This window comes from Amblyomma maculatum, chromosome 9 (genome assembly GCF_055883805.1).
Source record: "Amblyomma maculatum isolate TAMU_Amacu chromosome 9, ASM5588380v1, whole genome shotgun sequence".
NCBI classification, from domain to species: Eukaryota; Metazoa; Arthropoda; class Arachnida; order Ixodida; family Ixodidae; genus Amblyomma; species Amblyomma maculatum.
Window position 1 is genome coordinate 18,387,025 of NC_139352.1, and position 16,299 is coordinate 18,403,323.

General features: G+C 43.5%; 1 protein-coding gene across 1 annotated transcript; it reads right to left on the reverse strand.

Annotated features, from left to right (window-relative positions):
* Window positions 1-7,961: 7,961 nt before the first annotated feature.
* Window positions 7,962-10,049, reverse strand: LOC146178484 (uncharacterized). The gene is made up of 2 exons (XM_084579769.1): window positions 9,924-10,049; window positions 7,962-8,857 (listed from the first exon to the last, which is right to left on the reverse strand). The coding sequence occupies exon 2, from the start codon at window positions 8,782-8,784 to the stop codon at window positions 8,326-8,328; it is 459 nt and encodes a 152-aa protein (XP_084435895.1). The 5' UTR covers window positions 8,785-8,857; window positions 9,924-10,049; the 3' UTR covers window positions 7,962-8,325.
* Window positions 10,050-16,299: the final 6,250 nt, after the last annotated feature.

The window sequence follows — 16,299 nt, forward strand, 5'->3', positions numbered from 1 at the left end:
GCCTGTGGCATATATGAGCTGAGATCGGCGGCAAGGAAACCAGCTATGACGATGATGAGCAAGTGGGAGCCAGTTCGTGGCGACTAAACGACCTTTAGTCACCACGATGCGGGTGCGAACCCCATCTCCTCCTTGAACATCTGAGTGGGGATAATACAATATAATAAACATAATACACTACAAAAATAAGTTAAATAATTACGATCGCGGTGCATCTGGGTTTCGGCGAATGTATCACGTCACCGCGGTATCCGCGTTGCTGGTCACTGCATAAGAGTACATGCCACTTCAAAAGATATTTTTTTCCATCATGATATTTATTACACTGAAACAATGTTCTATGTACAAGAACTATGTACACATTATTACGAAGACAACATCAGATCAGCGGGCGAGGTATCCGCATTTTTAACTGCCACCTTATCGCGTTGTGCATTGCATATCATCGCCTTCATCAAGTTCCACCGTGCGCAAATGGCACAAACACACTGATATGGCACTGCACCGTTGAATGCGTTAAGCAGTTCCAAAACTTTATAGCGACTTGCCACTTATGCCCTATTAACCGATTTGGTCGATATTTGTCTGAATACTGACCTTGAAATCCTAAACTCGAACCGAAATAGAAGAGAAAAACAATGTACTACCGCAAAAACATCGCAGTTGACCAGTTTAGGTAAATTGGCTGCACGTTTTGGCTTTGGCAACGTGCACGTAAGGATTGAATCAAGTGTCATAACAAGGACAACTAAAGCTGCTTGACAAAAGCGTTAAATTACTTAGATCAATGGCTTCAGCTCCCCTACAACACTGATTTGAACACCACATGTGCCCTAGGAAATGAGTTAACATTGCATCTTTTTCATCCCCATGATCGCGAACATACTCGCGAACGTCTTTTTTCGTTCTTAATAAGATAGATGTATACTACCGGAATGCTGTTAGTCGCACAACAAACATTCTCGCATTCGGCAAAAATACGACGAACTACTATTAACGGTTGAAAACCCCCAGGAAAGGGCGTCAAGAGAGTATCAGTATTAAGCTCTAACGCGATTTGTAGTTACGTTTTCAGTGAACTTAGACCTCGTATGCCCCGCCGCAATCAAGAGGTGAGAGTAAACCATTCCCTGAAACATAGCCCACGTGCACGCGTCGCATCGCACTTACGATAAGCATGTACAGGTGCGCGCCACGTGGCCTTCGAAGTCCCTAAATTGTCGGGGACTTCAATACGAACACGGTTCTAACCAATTGTCCGAGGTGGAGTCCATGCGGATTGTAGGCCTTGGCTGATAGCGCACACGCAAGCAACGGTCACAGTCAGGGTCTTGTTGAGCAGATCCGACACAGCATTCCCGTTCACGTAGGACACCGGAATCACTTCCTTCACTTCCTGGCACCTAAAGTCCCCCCGCCCAGCACACAGGATGCCTGGACACTTGCACACGACCCTCGGTATCTTCGCAGGAATCCTTTGGGCGTCAAAGTCGATCGTGCTCGTGAAGGTACAGAGAGCACGGTCTCCGATTCCACTCAATCGTGGGTCCGGTGAGCATGCTCGACCTGCTGCTGACGAGTTCGTAGGTTTTGCGATGGCTGGGAAGACGAAGCTTGCGACCAACCACCATAAGAATGGCAGCTTACCATTAGGAGCCATCAGCGTGCCGGTGCGTATTCAAACGGCGGCGGCGTGGTGTTTCCGCAAGGCTCTATTGCGTCTTGCTTAAGCGCCCGTGGAGTCTCTAACTCTAATACGGATTCTACAAAGTCAGTAATAAAAATTAATGAAAACACATGGTTCCAGATCTTGAGAAGAGTAACATAGCGCTGTGTCTCGCTCACGTTTCAGCAAGAGACAACGAGTATGTTGTGCAGTGAGGCAGCTCGCCTTTCGGTTGCGTCTGCTGGCCCTGAGAGAAGGTGCATGCTTTATACGTGCTGTGTAATTTTCTTGGGTTAGGCTGCTGCAATTTAGGCGGCGTGCTACTGAGATGCAATAAGGGCTTAGAGGGCGAGAGAGCGGGAATCCGGCAAATATTGCGGCGGGTTGCTCACCGGACGACATGAAGTGCGTCCCAATTACCGCATGACCTTCGTAGCACGCAAGTTGCGCAGGGCAGCGACGTGCTATTGCAAGAGGTAACTGCTTCGTAGCAGACTTAGTAATAACAGTTCGTTGCGCAAGGTGGTGTTTACTCAGGAGTGATGGGCTTGCTATAAATAGCACAGTCTTTGCCTGTGTGCAAGAAGCGTGGGCATTGCAGATACTCGGTCGCCTTTCGCAGCAACGAGAAGAACCTGCGCTTAGAAGAGCATAACGTATTGCGGTGGCTTTAGTGCCTTTTTTTATGTTTTTAAAAACGCGTGAAAAATGTTCGAAGAGCTGTTGCGCTGGTATTGCGTTCGCAACGCTCAACGTCATGTGTCTCTGTGAGGAACGACTAATCGGTGCCTAGCTCTCTCGAAGCTACGGGCTTGACATCTGCGTGCGAAACGCGTTGGCAACTGATGCCATGCAAGCAAGTTGTTTATGTTCCTTAGCTTCAATTGTACCTTAGAAGGCGGGAGGACAAGAATGGAGGAAAGGGGCACATTTTTTCCTATTTCCGTCCGTCATTTGTTGGTGTTCTGTTTAAACTATTGAATGTTTCGGCAATGCGCCAAAGAATCGTAGCCGAATCACAATGGTATATGCGCAACCGCATAGCCGCAGGTTCACAGTCGACAGTCACCTGTCATTAGCAAAGTAGATTGTTTTTGTCAAAGTACCGAAATCTGAGGTACCAGTATAACAAGTGTATGAAAGCGTTAGCCTTAGTTGTACTAAATTTTATTAAGGGGTTGGATGTAGAAGTATAGTCACCATAGAACGAGAAACAAAAAAGTGCTTGTAGTTTGATCAGGCTGTATTTACTGCTTATGAACGGTGCGAAAACAGAGCATTTGAATTTAATCCACCAGGACCAGTAAACCTTCAAGATGGTCCTATGGCCTACTTAATGAGAACGTATTAATGATGTGAAATGTGTCAGATTATTAAAAAAACATAGAGAGCATTTATCATCGTGAAACAAAATAATAATAAATCGAGAATCCACTTTTTCTTGTTTTATTTCTACAAGCGAAAGTAAGAGGTCAGGATATGGCTAGTAAGATAATTATCCATTTCTAGTCATGTTTAAAAAATCTATCTCGAGATCCTGAAGTAACTTTTCAGTTCAGGGTAAGCTGCCATAGTGCTGTGAAGACTGGGAACGCGAAAGTAATACATTGTCTGAAAAGGCTTTTCACACGCTAAAGAATAAATATTTAGATACAAGCGTTACACAATCTTTCCGAATTATACTCCTCTAAAGCGCAAATCGTATAATTTCTCAAATAGCATAACATCTTCGGTGAAAGGTAACTTTCATTGGGGCATACTATATTTACATTTTCTGTAATTAAAAGGTGTTGGTCGCAGCCTAAAACCCCGCACTGAATCTACGACCCTCCTTCGTAGCATGTAGACAATAGGTCGCCTAAAAGCGCTTTTAACTAGTACGAAATTCGCACATGGAATAACGCATATTAAAGAGTCGACCATTATGGACAGCACAGCGCTCACTGTGACCTTTGATGGATATTGCCGCTTGACCTTGACTCGCAACAAGACACGCAGACGGGTATAAGCCGCAAACGTTGCCCTTTTTCGAAGAAACGGACGCCCGATGCAGAGTCGTGACACACACGGTAATTTGCGCTGAGAGGCCGGTGCTATATATAGGACGCCGCCGGGCAAGCAAGCGACGCCGCGTAGTAGGATTTGCCTTAGTTCGTTTACTTCCACGCGGCTGCTTGTCTGTCGACCATTGTGTCGACATGGCCGTGACGGACGCTGTGGTAATACGTGCTCTTTGACATTGAGGGCCGCTTGCCAATGTTTTGTCATTTTCCTTTTCTTTTTCTTTTTTTTTTTTGTTTGCGGCGTGCAGTCCTTGGTGTTTCATCTTGCATAGAGAACGAGCCCTTATCATTCTCGTTCTGTTGGTCTGTGCCAACGGCTGCGCTTGCGCATCATTGCAGCGTTCCTCGAAAAACGCTCCGGTGTTCGCTTCCTCGCTAAGGCTATGTAAATGGCGTTTATCTTCCTCAAGAGTTAGCGTTTATCTGTTTGGTACATTGTTCATATTCATGATCACGGATTATGTGGCCCCTCTCATCCTCTTCGGTCTGTGTCTCTGTTAGTTTCGATGAGCGCACATTTTATATTTTGAGCATCTTCCTCGTCTTTCGAAGGAACCTTTGTCAACTCGGATACACACTGGAGAACGTAATCATGCACGGAGAAGTTGTGATCAAAGATCCGTGTAACATCGATGAGACGGGGGTGTTTAATTTGTTGCATAAAGCGATGCTTTCATGGATAGTTCGCCAAGTTTTCTTCCTTTCCTGCATGCGACGCAGTAACCGCACGTGGAACAAGCCACGTTTACATGGTCTTCTAATGCGCGCATACGGTACATGCTGGCGCACTGGTATACTCTGCTGTTATCTCCGAACGAAAAACACAGTTCAGAAACTGAAAACTGGACAGGCTCATTGCCGGTCCACCGGGATTCCAAAGTTACGCCTAAACGACTGCGAGAAGGCAAATGAGCACTCTCAGCAACGCCGGCACGAATGACTGTATGGATCAACAGATATTTAGGTGGACACTAATCCGGTGTCAATATTACGGAATACTAAACCAATATTACTAAATAAAGAAATTTCTTTCACAGTGCATATTTCTGGTTTTGCTTCAGTGCATTTTTTCAATGAGCTGTACAAACAGCTCTAAGCATGTGAATGGCTCCAAGCAATGGATTGGCAAAACAAAACAGACATGAAACCAATATATAAATCTCAATACTAACAACATGTATGCCAGTAGGTAGACTTGTCTTACAAATATTGCGGTGTCAATGATTTTTAGAGCATGAAAATATTCAGAAGCCAGTGAAGAACATCCAATGGCAAATATTACGATAGCCAACAAATACGGTTGGGTTGCCAATATAGAACAAGCAGTCAATACGAATATATATAATTCTCGGTTTGAAACTGGCAAACCAGCATCGTAGGTAAGCCAGCTTTTAAATGGCTAAATATAGGTCCTACATACGTTTTCAGCCGGCTATATATTGGCTCGGGTTGCATTTGGGTCGAATGCCAATAAAGGTACGACATTTGTGCCAATTTTCAATACTCTGCCGGTATTGGTATAATGCTGTTATGCTACTTGAGAGTGACGCATACCCTCGGTCTTTACATAGATCCTCCGCCTACAGCGACTCTCGAGACTCTGCCAGTAGTTGCCAGTATTCAAGACCTCGCACAAGCATCCCTAACCCTTCATGGTATAACATATGGCCTGCTTAAATACAGGTTATACACGCTATTCACGCGGGTCGCATTCTTGAAGAACTGCAGGGCGATCCACACAAAGCTCTCACCAAACTACGTCCTAACACTGCCACACTGAGATGGATTCCTGGTCACGCTGGAATCCCAGGCATTGAGGTAGTGCATCGCCTCGCCAGCGAACTTCAGTACAGGTCTAATGGGATTCCCTGGCCTTAACCACCCACGTGGGACGCTACTCTTCACTACAAGAAAGAAATTAGTATTCACTATGACAACATTAGGGAAACTTTCTTACTCTTCCTATTCCTATAAATCCCTCACTATCATGAAAATACGCATTTTTAGATGCATACAACTAAATACACTCCTTAATCCTGCGCGATCATTTCTATACCAAATTAGACATACCCCCACATGCCCGAATTGTTCTGAACGCTATGCAAGCTTAGAACACTGCATGTTTTCCTGCCCTGTTGCAATTTAGCCACCTCACTTTCAGTATGTATGTATGTATGTATGTATGTATGTATGTATGTATGTATGTATGTATGTATGTATGTATGTATGTATGTATGTATGTATGTATGTATGTATGTATGTATGTATGTATGTATGTATGTATGTATGTATGTATGTATGTATGTATGTATGTATGTATGTATGTATGTATGTATGTATGTATGTATGTATGTATGTATGTATGTATGTATGTATGTATGTATGTATGTATGTATGTATGTATGTATGTATGTATGTATGTATGTATGTTAGAAGCGTAGCCTTTGAAACAGTGCAGTCGCGTGCTTGTGTCACCATTCCCGGTACTTATCTTTCTTTGGAGTTCTCTAATGAATACTCTATCATATTGATGTAAACTCGTAGTTTTAAACGAGTAGCGCATCGTCTTTAAAATTGAACTTTTTGTATTCCGGAAGTTTTACGCTTGTGGTTGAGTGTCTGTTCTTTCAGCCACTTTCAGTGCGAGAACACCGCGGACGTTCAGAGCCTAGCAAAATCGCCTAAAGTTTATATTTCCGCTTGAAGTGCTTTACACTAAAATTCCAGGATTACTCTTAGGTCTGCTTAGGTGCAGTAATGCGAAAGCTTATCTCTTAGTGCTGCCGATTATGTTGCTGCATTTTAGGTTTTTATGCTTTTGCCGATTAGCCAATTAATGCAATTGGTACATTGACTAAACAGTAATTATCGATTCCATCTAAATGACAAAGTGACTCCTCATCAGTTTAGCAATTGAACAATTCAAGAAAATAATTCATTAGTTTAATCAGCAAATCATCCCAATTTAAATTTATAAATTCGCTAAATGAGTAATTATTCAATTCTCCGAAATGAGGAAATAACGCGTCACTTTCTGATTTACAAATTCAAGTATTTAATTATCGCGTTCAATTGTAAATTATTCATTTTTGTGACTTGATTATTCATTACTAGTATTGACATGATTGCTTTATGAACTATTATATTAATTAAGCATGCAATGAATGATTGGCGCTTCGTGCGGATATGCTCGGATCAGGCTCTCTGCATACACTCCGTGCACACACTCTATTGACGCCACACATGAGACAAGAAATACTTTCGAATTAAGAGTAGTAATACCTCGGAGTTGAGCGGATTGAAACCCAGAAATTTCTCACGGGATGTGAGTACGAAACTTCGTAGCTACATCATCCAAAAAACAGCGCGAACAAACGGAGACGACAGGAAGAAACAACGGGAACAAGCGCTGTTCCTGTTGTTTCTTCCTGTCGTTCCCGTTTGTTCGCGCTGTTTTTTGGATGATGTATCACCAACTCGCCCGCTTAACTATCCTGTTGAATTTTGTAGCTACCGCCGCAGCCGATCGGCCCGTGTGAAAACTACAGCACACTCTCACGCTTTGCAATTGCACGTCATCGACTCCATCAGCTTCCATTTGTGCTCAAAAGCTTTCGCATGTCCTACTAGATTTAAATACGTTAAAGCGATGTCATTTCCTTTTAAAACGTTGAGCGCAGATTCAGCAGTCAGTACCATCAGTCGACCTCCAGTAAGGAACGCCAACTGTGTGAAGAGTAATAGTTTCATGATTTACTTGCGACAAAATAGCAGAGAGTGGTGACGTGGCACGTAATCAGTTCATCGTAATAAGCAGAGCCTCCAAGAACGTATCAAAATAAAGTGGTTCTCGTACGCAGGCTGCCAAGGGCCGGTAACCAAAGATGGCCGCGAGAAGTACCGAGCATTAAAATCAATCCCAGCAATATAAAATACTGCAACTACACGGCAGCGGGGACGGCCAAGCTAGCTAAAAGCGTTAATTCGAGGTTTCAGTGTTTCAGAATATAAAAAATCCCGGGAAGCACGGCGAGCAACATAAGATACGAAAAAAAAAATTGATAGTCCTTACTGGTGCTCAGAAATACCTTATATTTTTACAGAAATGCACTTTTGAGTGTATTTGCCGAAACAATATCACACAGCTCGTTGTCGTAAGTGCAGGACACAAGCTAAAGAATTATAATTCTTCAGCTGGTGTCCTTATGTGCAAAACTGCATAATAATGGCAAACCATCCCCAATTACAAGTGTTACCTTGCTGCTACGCTGGCAAGTAATCAAAGAGCGGTGGCTGCTGATATTACTTTATTGTGACCGCCTGAATATTTTTCCTCCTTTTCACCATTACCATACGTTACAAAGTTGCCATGAAATCTTGATTTTTCTTTTAAGCATAAATTAAATTTTTTACGATTAGACAAATTTCGCCTGTTTTGCACAGCCGGTAAAACTACACTCGAGGTTTAACTAAAGGTGTCATACCATTTTGCCCACGAGTTTCTTCTTTCGACATTCCAGCGTTAATGTTGCTATGGAGTATTCGTTTGCCTAACTCTGGGGAACTCTCGCTCTGTTGAAACCATCTACACTTTACCTAAACTGGCCTATTCTCTAAATCTATTGGCACACTTAGCGTTCTCAAGCCCTCATCTTCCTTGGCCTTCACATCGGTGCTCATGGCACACACACATGCCATCGTCACCTCCACAGTCTGGTTCACCATGACCCACTTAGTATCCGAATCGGAGGGTTCCGCGTGCGTCACCATTATCTTCTCCTTCACTTCTTGACACCTGAAGTCACCCAGCGGGCTGCAAAGGTTTCCTGGGCACCTGCACTTGACGCTCGGAATTTGGGTCGGAATCCTTCGATAGTCGATGTCGAGGACGCGGGTGAAAGTACACGTTGCCCTGCTGCCAACGTCATGCGGTTCAGACTTAGGAGTGCACACATCAGAAGGAAGCTTCGAAAGCGCCCTGTCGAGGCTCTTGGCAACTGTAAAGCTGAACAAGAAGCTCGAAGCAAGGAAGGCGGCTGGAACACTGGTGAGCATCTTTGCAATTGAACCTGATCGTGAGACAGAAGGATGCGAAATCCCTTGGATGCCAAAGGAGGTGCTTGCGGAGCTGTGAAAAAATGGACAATTGCAAATGTTGTTTTATTCGAACAATGTTTAAGCTGTGCCCCTAGCTATTCAGAGGCGGGAGCAGAAAACTTTTAAAACATATACCTCTATAGTAACGAGCCACAGCATGATATATACGCAATCACACTACGCAGACCATCTCAGTGAATAACGGCATTACCGAATAAGGGCGTTGCCAGATCCGTTGTGCGATGAAACAGGCCAGGTTTACTTATTGCAGCGAGGGTAGGGGCAGACAGAGTTCGAACGTTAGAGCCAACGTTAAACAAATTTTACGCGATAGCGTATAACAGTGGTTAGTTAAAAAAGGTGTCACCGCAACCATTGCCGTAACCGAGAATTGAGATAAAACGCCCCGAATAAAACATCATCGTGATTTCATTTCAAAGTTTTAAAGCATCCGTTCTTCGTGCAAGATGGCGTCATACATTTTGCTTCTCAATTAGCAGCTATTTGCTTGTAAAAGAGAAAGCTAATTTCTGACAGGATTAGAACCGACGGCACATGTACCTCCAATTCTGTACCGTTCGTATTAAATGTAGGTTCCAACCGAGACGTGAAAATGATACTGCGCCTTTTTTTTCACAAAACCCAACCCAACTGAATACGTTTATCAGTTTGCTAAATTACGTTCTGGTTGCCGAACGTTCGTGGAATAAAAAGGTAAAGGCTCTGTCGCATCTGCCGGAAGGGCAAAGTCTAAGCGTCCTCCCAATTTTTGAATTTACCCTCCTTGATTACCACCGGGCTGCGGCTGAAGAGTTACGATTAGATGATTCCAGTCAGGAAGCTTGGTAGATATGCTCGAGACAGTCCAGTATACCCGCGTTCCCACCAACCTTCAAAACCGAAAATGGCTTTACGCACGTGATGGTCATAGATATATCAATCGGGTACGGCTTATGATGTGCCCAACTTTATAAATGCAATGCGCGAAATCTGCCCAAGCAAGAAAGCACTTGACGATGGCCTAGAGGCTAATGTAGAACATGTGTTTTTTCAACTGAGTGTGCACCAAAACAACAACAGCGTATAGAAATACTTACGCACTTTTGAAGAAAGTCCCGGAGAACTAACATCCAACGAAATAAGTCAGAGGCAGGCCGTCGGGGCATTCAGCACCCGCATGCTACTTCGCACAAATGTATCAGACATGCTGCAATGTAGCTGCGTTAATCCGTTCTTTTCAGTCGGCTCCGAAGCCAAATGGCAAGGGTAAACGCGGCTGGCTTGAAAAGGGGATGCTATAAAGAACCGGATTTCTTGACGCTAAGAAAAGTGAAGGCTAATTAGTGTGCTTTGCACTCGCGTGGCGGGTGAAAAGGTGCACGCAGCCACGCTTGGGGCGGCAGGGAAGTACAGGGGCAGAATGACAATTCTTGTATGGCCATCGCGACACTGCACTAATGCGGCCGGAAACATTTACTTCATGAAGAATATCTGTGCTTCAGATAGAGATGGAGGAGATTTAATCGTGATCGTTCTGCTTTAATACTGCTAATGCTCGCGAACTTTGGAACCTGTTTGAAGCCATGGTGCATGAATGTATTGAATGTTGCCTGCCGTTTTCTTGTTTAATGAAAAAAAAAAATAAAACCTAGAGAGTTCTCTGACGAAGCTGGAACATAAAAGGAGAACTGGAAAACATCGAGAAAAAAAAGGAAATATAATTTATTGGAGTTGGAAAAAGATGGATTTTCTTCGTCATCGGAACAAATTAAGCGATAAAAACGCTCTAATATTTAGAAGATGGTGATAATATTTTAGCAAAACTAAAAGTGTCTCAGACCAACAATTACTGAATAGTGGGTTCCAAAAGGTTTCCCACGTAATTTGATTTATAGCAAATGTCTATTAACTTTGAGAAAATAAACCTTTCAATCAGAATTACTAATAAAAACTAGCAGTTGCGGTATTATCACTGTATCACACCACTAGCGGTATGAAACAATCAGACGTAACATAATATAAATATATCATGCTTTAGGTGACTGATAATCTTAACTAGAGTAAGCATATTGATTTCATAAGCTCTAGCGCAATTCTCAGTATTGTCTCTCATAAGACGGGCGCGGAGGTACTTCACCGCCTTCTTGCTTACAGAGCATATTGCGTACAGAGACGGAGTGATTCGCACGCAGGTAGAGCGTAGTTTCATTATATGGAGTCACTCGGTGATGGTATAGTGTGACAACGGGGGTGCGACGAAGAGGGATTAGAATGTTCTGAGCTGTATAGTGCAGGCCACTGTTGCGTAAGTGGACTGCTCACCTAGAGTGCACAAGAGACACGTGCTCCTTCTCTACAACATGTCAAGAAGAGGGGAGGGATGGAGTGCCATTTGGATGTTGTTCGTGCTTGATAATGATAATGAAAGCTTGTTTTTGCGCCTGATAACACATGGCTTCACCTTTTACCTTTGTGCTGTGTATCGCCCACCTGATGCTACGGATGATTTTATGTCTAGTCTTTTCGATCGTTTAATGCATTACCAGAGTCGGAATTTAATGCTTACCGGTGATTTCAACCTTCCTGCCATCGACTGGGACAAACCGTCGTATGGCGTATGTGCCTCATGTGATGTTATTTTAGATATTATGTTCTCATTAAACCTTAAGCAAGCTGTTCGTGAATACACCAGAGAGTCATCTGTTCTTGACCTATTCTTTGTTAGCGAAACCTTTTTTGATGGAGTGCTTGATGTTGAACCGGGAATCTCTGATCATCGTCTATTACAGTTTTCTTGTACTTCGTCTACTGCTTCCGGGATGCGTCCAGTTAAATTGATAAAGGACTACGCTCGTGCTGATGATAATGCAGTTATCGACGCCTTACAATCACTGTTGAACAGCTGTGGCGGGAATGACGTTCATAGCTTATGGCTGCATTTCAAGAATGCAGTGCAGTACTGTACTGAACATTTCGTCCCGCTTAGAAAGGTTCGCACTCACCGTCACAATCCTTGGGTAACTCGTGAAATTGTTCAAATCAAGCGCAAAGTGAAGCGATGTAGGAAGAAAAAAACAGCTTCCTTACAGCACTTCCAAGTTTTGAAACAGAAACTTGCCTCAAAATTAAAACTAGCGAGGTCTCATTATTTCAATACGACGCTCCCAGAATTCATCAGAAGTGACCCCCAGAAATTTTGGAATTTTCTAGATCGAAAGGTTGAGCAGTTGAGTAAGGTTCGCATTGATAATGACATTGTCACCGACTGCACGAAAATAGCACAAGGTTTTAACCAGTACTTTCAAAGCGTGTTTCTGACGGTGGCGGCAACCACAGCTAGAGTTCGAATTGAAGACCAAGGTAACATACCAAGTATTTCTGTAAATGGTGTTCTGTCTATGCTGCGTAAACTCGGCGATAAAAAATCTGCGGGCCCTGATGGGCTCTCAAATGTGTTTCTTAAACGTTCTGCGGCGCAATTATGCGAGTTTTTAGCAAAAATCTTTCAAGTTTCTTTACTTTCTGGTGAAGTGCCGGAAGACTGGAGAATGGCCCGTGTTGTTCCAATTCATAAGAAAGGCGATAAGCTAACCATTTCTAATTACCGTCCAATTTCTATCACTTCTTCTTGTTGCAAGTTATTAGAACACATAGTCTCTGGTTATCTTAACTCCTTTCTAGCTGAAAATAACATTTTATCCTCCTTGCAACACGGCTTCAGAAAGGGTATGTCCACTGTCACGCAGTTGGTAACTACAGTTAATGAATTTCAAGTAGTTCTCGATAAATCTGGGCAGATTGATGTCCTCATTTTAGACTTCTGCAAGGCCTTTGACACAGTTTCCCATAGTAAACTCATTTATAAATTAGTAAGTATCGGCGTCCCTAACTACCTTGTTAATTGGATTAATGCTTATCTTACAAACAGGAAACAATACGTAGAGGTTAATGGTTTCAAATAAAATGAGCTTCCAGTCACATCAGGTGTACCCCAAAGGAGCGTGTTAGGACCGCTGCTTTTCATAATTTATATTAATGATCTGTCTGTTTCTCTTCCTGATAATGTCTCTTTAAGGCTTTTTGCAGATGACTGCATACTTTTTAAGACCATAAATGAGCCCAACGATCACTACACCTTGCAAAATTCGCTATTAGCTGTTCACCAATGGTGTCTTAAATGGGACATGAAATTAAACCTCGACAAAACAGTCCTATTGCGAATTTCACGTAAAAAACATATCAGTCATTTTTCTTACAGCCTGCTTAATCATTTAATTGAGGAGACTACACATTATAAATATTTAGGGGTAACCTTAACTCATGATTTAACTTGGTCTTCTCATATTTCCGACATTTGTTCCTCCGCATTTTCCAAGCTGTGCTACTTGAGGCGGAAACTTAATAATGCTCCAAGTAAACTCAAACTTCTTGCATACACATCATTTATTAGGTCTAAATTAGAGTATGCTTCAATTTTATGGGATCCTTATTTAAAAAAAGACATACATAAAATAGAGATAGTGCAAAGGAAAGCGGTTAGGTTCATTTACAGTAAATACAAGAGGTCAGACTCACCTACTACACTAATGAAAGATAACCATATTCCACTACTTGAACTACGCAGAAAAATGTCCCGTTTATTGTTTATGCACAACCTCTTAACACACAAATTAAACATACCTCGCCCTGAAATTCTTAAACAATTGTCGCGCAGGACACATCATTCAAGAAGTAACCTGCTCGAACCCATTTTTGCAAGGACTGACTCTTTCAAGCACAGCTTTTTTCCACGGACCATTTCCGACTGGAACTGTCTTCCTGAGGCCATTCTCCAGTCTTCCAATTTCATTAAAGCTCTAGAGTTACATTTTTTTTAATGATACAGTGTTGTATTTTGTTGACTTGTTCATTTACTCTAATCCCGTGTTTTGATTTTTATTTTTATTTGTTGTTTTAATGCCTTGTATATCCACTCCTGCCTGGGCCAAAATATTGGCCTGCAGTATTTTGAAATAAATAAATAAATAAATAAATAAATAAATAAATAAATAAATATAGTGCAGGCTCAAATTGCTTGTGTATAGAAATAGGTCTCTGAATTTGTTTACCTCAGCATATTGCAAAACAGAAGAACTCACAGAACCGTGCTCAAATATTGCATTAGCAGATTTCTTACTCATCGGCAAAGTTGTGTGCTCTCTTTAGAATCTCATACTATTAGGATCTATCCACCATCCGTCTAGAAAAAGGAAGACGAATGGAGAGCTGGAATCGACGGTTGTCAGATAAGGAGAGAACAGCAGATATGAATGACATGTGGTGCTTTATTTCTGCGTTGGATCGGAACAGCGTAGTGTATAGAGGCGTGCCACATTCACCGATTGAAGAACATCAGCCACTGGCATGGTCCAAAGCACTGAGCGGCGGTCATTGATGCACCTGAACGAAACACCAATGCTGGCGCCTACTCGCCTCCACCATTAACAACGATTGTTTCTACCTTTTAGAGATGAAAGCCTTTCTAGGCTCATGGAACGAAATCCCGCGCGCAGGAGTTGTGCGTCAGATCTATGCGCGAGATCTGTCATATTTCGAGAAATTCCACGAGACTAGTTCTCTAGCGTTCCTGCCATCTGCTATGCCAAACTTAAACGCGCGCCAAGGAACGCCACGCGACAGGAGCGATGGTGTACCGTCCAAACACACTTGCTGGTGGTGGTGGTAACCACTTTTATTGCCACAAAGTGCAGGGAATTAGTTCGGGCTGAGGGGAGTCCATGGTGGCCTCCAGTCAGGGGCGACCTCTTGAGCTTGCGTTATGAGGACCAGTTGCGTTGTTTTTCTTGGCTTGGTCGACAGCCTGTCACATTCCTCCGCTGAGGGAGCTGGCAAGAGTGTCGTCTGAGGGGGATTGCGTAGTAAATGGTCTTGGGTGGTCTCCGTCGTGTCATCGCAGTGCCGGCATGCAGGTTTGTATTCACCGTTTGCAATTAAATATAATCGGTAGGGGCAAAGCATGGCCTTCGTTTGTAGTCGTATGAGTGTCGTGGCTTGCGTCCGGTCCAGATCGGGGCGAGGGTGGCAGGGTACGTGCATCTTAGCTCGCGATAAAAGTTTGTAATATCCATGTATGTGCGTGGCGCCTCGGCGGGCGCGTCAATTCCCGATAGATCTCCCATCTCCCGGTTGGTTAAGCCTCGGGCTAGACGGTTGACCCTTCCGTTTCCGGAGTTACCCACGTGAGGCGGAACCTATACAAGATTGATATTGTGATTGAGAGATCGGTTGCGCAGAATTCGCGTTGCGAGCGCACTTACAGAATGTTTGGCGAAATTTTGAACGGCGCTCTTTGAGTCGCTTAGAATAGTTTGGTGAGGGGATCCGCGATGGCCAGTGCGATAGCTACTTCCTCTGCCTCGCATATGGAGCTAGCATGAAATGTTATGGCGTTAATGAAGGTTGACTTTGGAGTGGCCATACATGCCACGTATGCTCCGTTGTAGCAGTGTGCTCTTTTGCATGGACACGATTATGAAGGTGATGATGTTTGCTGTGCCGCGCGAGATGAAACAACATGCGGCGTACGAGTACGTGGCGCCTGTACATGAGGGAAATATAGGAAACGAGAAGGTGAACCGATATGCCCCAGCTCTATCGAACCGGGAGGGATCGGGAAGTTTCTCGGAGTCGCCTGTAAACGAAACTTACGCATGCAAAGAATATACCGGTCATCTTCGTGAGGCGCAACAGCTTTATCAATGATCTCATCAGCAGCTTACCAGAAAACAAGCTAAACACCTACGTAAAGCCCAAACTGGGACAGTCATGATCCCCATTCTTTGATCTAAAATTGCCAAACAGCCCATCGATCTCAATTGCTTATACTGCGGTCGCAAAGCGACAGGCGACACTTTCTAGAGGACTACCAGCATCCTCACAGAGGGCCTTGCTTAGGCTCTTGAGGGAGCCGGACAAAAACACCCAAGCCACGCTTGCGGACTGGGTGGAAGGGGTCACCCTTTGTTAGAAGGCCACTGATCCCATCCTATTGATCTTCTTGATCAATAATATTTCTCGAAGGTTTTCCAAAGTTTCTACAAGCAGCAATGCAGTTCAACGCGAAACTCTCAAAGGACGCAGTACTGTTAAGGCTCTAAAAACCTAATACAATATTACGCATTCCTATCCTGTTAACGCTACCCTACTCAAGCGACCCTTATGCATGAGACAGTTAAGCAAGCAGCTGCGACTTATATTCGCATCTTCGGTGTCTTGTCATCCACTGAACACACAAAGGCGCTGGTGTACAGACTCTCAAACATTTGTGTGGCAGCGTCGCAGTTCCCCTCTTTGTTGAGACTAGTGACTACGGCTGCGCAGAAAAACCCTTGCTGACCATCACGTTGTTGTCTCATTTCCGTCACGTGTGCCTGCCCAAGGAAACCTAATTGAACTGATGCTGTCGCTTTAAGC